The 5,467-nt window shown below is 32.1% G+C and overlaps 1 protein-coding gene across 1 annotated transcript; it reads left to right on the top strand.

The window, feature by feature from the left end:
* The first annotated feature begins 211 nt into the window (after nt 1-211).
* Nucleotides 212-1,540, top strand: LOC107796920 (kunitz trypsin inhibitor 5). The gene has a single exon (XM_016619743.2). It carries the CDS (start codon nt 396-398, stop codon nt 1,149-1,151), a length of 756 nt encoding a protein of 251 aa, XP_016475229.1. The 5' UTR covers nt 212-395; the 3' UTR covers nt 1,152-1,540.
* Nucleotides 1,541-5,467: the final 3,927 nt, after the last annotated feature.

The following is a 5,467-nucleotide window of genomic DNA, read 5'->3' as shown; positions in this document are numbered from 1 at the left end:
GTTATATATAAAATTTCGGCTACCAAACATAAATAGTTTAATTTACGGCGCGGACCAGAGGGGAAAAAATCCCATCAAACTTCGCCGACTATCCCTCCATCCTTTTCTCTTGCTTGGCCCATTTGTGAATAATTTTTTTTTTAAATAAAATCCCGTCAAACTTCCATTATATACTGTAATTGTTTTCTCGCTGTTTAATGAGTAAAACCGAAGACGTGCAATGCATGACTAGAAATTGATAGTCAATTCCGTCTATCTTGCAAACTACTCCTGGCTAGTATCATCTTATTATTGCAAACCAGTAGTTCTATTCAAACCTTATCGCAGTTCTATAAATTAGCCTATTCTATCCGTTCACAAGTAACACAATACGAAAATAAATCCATACAAACACAATGAAAATGGAAGTGAACGTTAGACGATTCATGGTACCTTTTCTTCTTTTTGCATTGTCAACAAGCTTCTTCTTCCTCGTAAAAGCTCAAAATGTTTCTGAACCGGTACTCGACGTTTCCGGTAACTCTGTCCGTAAAGGAGCGAATTATTTGATCGTTCCGGCGGGCCGGGGCAACTCCGGTGGACTTGACGTCGCATCCATTAGGAACACAACCAATCTTCTCGTTGTAAGCCAAAATACTCAAAATTCCAGCGGCACTTACCTTCAATTTTCACCAGTAAATCCGAAAGAAAATAACATCAGAACATCGACTGATCTGAACATCAAATATACGGCTATGATAATATCCGATTTGTCCACAGTATGGAGAATAAACACTGAATTAATTCCACAACGTAATTTGGTGACGGTTGGTGGAGTTGAAGGAAATCCAGGGCGTGAAACATTGAGCAATTGGTTCAAAATTGACAAGTACGAGGATGCTTACAAACTTGTGTATTGTCCTGGAGTTTGTGAGACATGTAGACCATTTTGTGGAGACATTGGAATACTTGTTGAAGGTAGCAAAAGGGTTTTGTTTGTCGGTTCTAATCAACCTTTGAAAGTTAAATTTGAATATATAAACTCGGATGATCCCTGGGTTACAACTAATCCAAGTTCCAATCCCAGCATCGCAGACAAACTGACAATCTTACCCTTTATCAAAGTTGTAGTGTGCATAATTTTTATTTGTCACTCGATAAAGGTGGCGTAGAATTAGACCAAAAAGAACTAGGAACAGCGGCCGAGCTAGAGTACTGAGAACGGGTTCGGTCGAACCCAGTAGCTTTGGTTTAAACTCTGTATTTGTTTTAAAAAATTTATTATATATGTATAATTATTAATTTAGAATCCAATACCCTAAGGCGATTAAAATCTCGAACAATAAACTTGAAATCTTTGTTCCGCTTCTGACTAGGAAAAGTGAGGTCATCAATTAATGCATTATCTATTTGTGTATGTATTGTAGTTTGGGTTTACTAGGTATGTATATGTCAATTGTAATTGAATATGAGTGGATGTCTCATTGTTTATCTCATTGAAATAATCAGTATTTATAAATAATGATGCACAAAAAAGAAAGTGTGCAGATGATTAGTAATACAGTCCTGTCTCTCTCTTTCCAGTTTAATCTCATTTTTTTTTCTAAGACAAACCCAACGTATAAACAGTATAAGTCGTTTGTTTTACTGACTAGCTATATACGCAGATTATCGTACAAAAACTCCGTATGCAATGATAATAATAAAGAGATTATCATACAATAAATAATAATGTAGAGATTGTTATGCAGTAACTAAGAGTCCGTTTGGACATAAGAAAAATTTTATTTTTTTCCAAAAATTTTCATTTTTTTCCGAATTCAGTGTTGGCCATAAATTTTTGAATTTTCACTTGAAGATAGATTTTGAAATTTTTCGAAAATTTGAAAAACTCCAAAAAACTGTTTTTCAAAATTTTCACTCAGATCACTCACAAAACTTCAAAAACGACCCAAAATTATATTCATGTCCAAACATAACTCTAATTTTCAAATACCATTTTCACTTGAAAAAAAAATTTACTTTTTTTCGGAATTTTACAATTCTTATGTCCAAACGCCCACTAAATACACATAAATTATTATGTAGGGAACGATTGTTTAATATAAGAGAATTTTCATGTTTAGATACTCTCATCCACTTATTGTTAATACACGAATTTTTTTATCTCACATCCTATCTTACGTAAATAATGCTAAATTTCGTATAAATTATATAAAAATTTGTAATATAATATTTGATTTTTGGTATTAAATTCTGCATTACTTAGGAAGATTAGCAGCTTGCGTCTGGTAAATCATTTAAAAATCACATTTGTTAATACTAAAGAAGCAATTTTGTTTGATCACTGTTTGAAAAGTTGATTTTAAGTCTCAAAATTAAACAGATTAATTATGTAATAGTTGAGACTTTAATCAAGTTATAAAGTTTAAATAACTTATACGAATAATTTTATAAGTATAAATTTTTATTAAGAATATTTTATCCTAAAAAAGTTAAAATAAACATCTGCTTATGCTTCAAAGGAAAAGCTGTTTTTCCAGCTATTCCCTACAATGGAAAAACAAAGCTTCTGCTGTTACTTTAAAATACTTATTTTTCATAGGTTTGGTCAAGCACCATAACTGTCAAAATAAGTTTTATTATTATTTGAAAAATAAGCACCTCCTTATACCGCTCTTCTAAACAAGGTACTTAGTATAGAAAAACTCCCCTGTATTTTTGGCCGTGCCCACTTTAACCTTTACTATGAGCTCGTTTGAAAAATAGCTGATAAGCTTCACGTGTTGAAAAATATTTTTAAGTGATGAAAGTGAATTTATAAATAGGCAATTATGTGTTTGGATAAACGTGCTGAAAATAATAATAAACAGTTGATGTGTTTAGTAAAAAATTAATGTTGATAAGTTATTCTTTTATTAAATTGACTAAAATACCATTAAAGTTTTATAAAATATTATAAATCAAAAAGTTTTTTCGTAAAGAAAAAAAGAAATAATTAATATAAAATGAAGAGAAAATTAGAAATTTTATTTTGGAAAATGTATTTTGTGAATAAAAAATATTATTAAGGATAAAATAGTAAGAATCTTAGTAAAATTAAAAATGCTTACAAGTTGAAAAGTTATAAGTTGGAGGTGACTAACTTATGGCTTATGACTGATGTTGAGCTTGTTTGACCAAGCCTCTAATAGGTCAAAAGTACTTTTTTGGCAAAAAAATACTTTTTGGAAAATTTAAGGTGTTTGACCAAAATAAAAAAAGTACTTTTGAACAGCAGCAGAAGCTTCTTTTTTTTTTTTTACTTTTTGAAAGAAGCTACCAAGAGGTAGAAACAGAAATAGAAAATTAATTATTCAAAACAAAAATAACCTTAGAATAAATTCATATTTTCAAAACTATACCTCATTGATTTAACATTGTTTTTTATATTTCTACTATACATTTTTTTATCATATTTTTATTCTCTTTCTCCTATTCCTAAGAGTATATTTTAAATTTATATTGAATGATGTATTTTGACATATTTAAATTATCATGTAAATAATAACTAATACCAAACACTCAATGTTATTGCTTTGGAATAACTATATTTTATATTGATTGAAAATTTTAAATTATATTTTTACTTTACCTTTTATATTTTAATTGAATTCTATTATAATAAATGTTTAAATGTATTTTTCTTTTATAAATAATACTAATCGCAAATTAAACTTTTACAGTCATTTTTCGTAATTTGATACTAAAAAGTACTTTTTTAAAAGATTGGCCAAACACAATGAGCTTGCAAAAAGCACTATTCAAATGAATTGTCCAAACACAAACTGCTATTTTGCAAAAGTACTTTTTCAAAAAATACTTTAGAACAAAAGCGCTTTTTAAAATAAGTAGTTTTTGGTAGCTTGGCCAACGGACTCTTTGGCTTATAAGTACTTTAGGTATTTACCAAACGCATAGATAAGCCAAAATGTGCTTATAAGCCAGTTTGACCAACTTATAAGCTTAGCCAAACACCCTCTATGCCCTCGAAAATGCAGCACTAGCTTGATAATTAACTGAAAATGGTCAAAATTGGATTCAACTGTCTACTACAGTTGATCATTCTATTAAGCAGATTAAAGTAGTACTAATAAATATTTATTTGCACTGAATATTTTTATTAGATCTGTGTACGAGTAAAATCGAGATTTTTTTTCCGATTTTCCGATGAGAGAACGAAGGGGAAGCACGGCTCAACGTGAGAATAATCACGGCCAGGAACCCCTCGCATCGAGACTCAGGATGAATGAATGATGTATCTGAAATGAGACACGGTAAAGCGACGTACCCCAAACCAAGTATAGCTTCTGGACCTCGGGAGACGCATTGAACGCTTATGCATGATAGATAGGGAGCCGAAATAGTCGCCCTCAACTGGATATTACGGTGCAAATCCCGTTTAGTATCAATTATAGATCAATATTATCGGGAAAAGAAAATTTTTACTTTTTTAGACTTGTACTAGGACTAAAATTCTCCTACTATATAAAGGAAAAAATTTTCTTTAGTCTAACACATTGTAACACACAATTCAAAGTAATAAAAATTCATTTTTGTCTTCTAGCTATTGTTCAAGGCATTACTCATTTGATCTTTTCTTCACTCGCGACCGAGCTTGTACCAAGGGTCCAATCGAGGACGAGTTCCATTATTTAATCTAAGATCAGGCTTGGTCATTATGTTGCGATTGGTTTGATCGTTTCTTTTATCTTTAATTCATTTACATGTTATTCCTAATTAATCGTATTGAATTAAATCACGTATACTTTAGACTGCGTGAAAATTTAATTGTTACTCGTTTTTTGAGTAAACAGCTTGGCACCAACTATAGGGCAAGGATAATAGTGATTATTTGATACGAATCTCCATAACACACCCTATTTTACGCTTGTTCTTTGAAATATTAATTTCAGGTCAGCCTAAGAATGTCAAACTCTCAGTCTGCTCACTTGAATGTTGACGCTGAGTCATGCCATCACTGCGAAAATAATAATGTGGTGCCCAATAATGATATGCCTTATGCAGATCCCAATGGTGTCCCAACCGCCGACTCGGTCGATGTTAACTCACAGATGGACATCAACATCAATTTGCTAATTGATCCCAAAAATAGTGTTCATGGGGGACCCCAGCCAACGGCTCGAGAAGCGCCCGAAGGTGAAGGTGATGGGGTAAGCCTACGATTGATTTTCAAAATTTTGCAGGCTCAACAAGCAGTTGTAACACAGATGCAGAACCAAAGCCACTCCCCTAACAAGGTCGAGCCCGAACAATCCTGGAAAAAATACTCGGAGAGATGACAAATTGTCGTGAGACCGGATGAAGCCGAGCCCAGAAAAACTTTAGAGGTAATGAAGATTCTCGAGGCATTAACAAAACGGGTAGAGTCAAGCGAGAAAATGATTGAGGCCAACGACAAGAATGTGAAAACATTCAACTCTAGGGT

Source organism: Nicotiana tabacum, chromosome 4 (assembly GCF_000715075.1).
Source record: "Nicotiana tabacum cultivar K326 chromosome 4, ASM71507v2, whole genome shotgun sequence".
Taxonomy (NCBI): Eukaryota; Viridiplantae; Streptophyta; class Magnoliopsida; order Solanales; family Solanaceae; genus Nicotiana; species Nicotiana tabacum.
The sequence above is the reverse complement of the archived record's forward strand: the minus strand, read 5'-3'. Positions and strand labels throughout refer to the sequence as shown.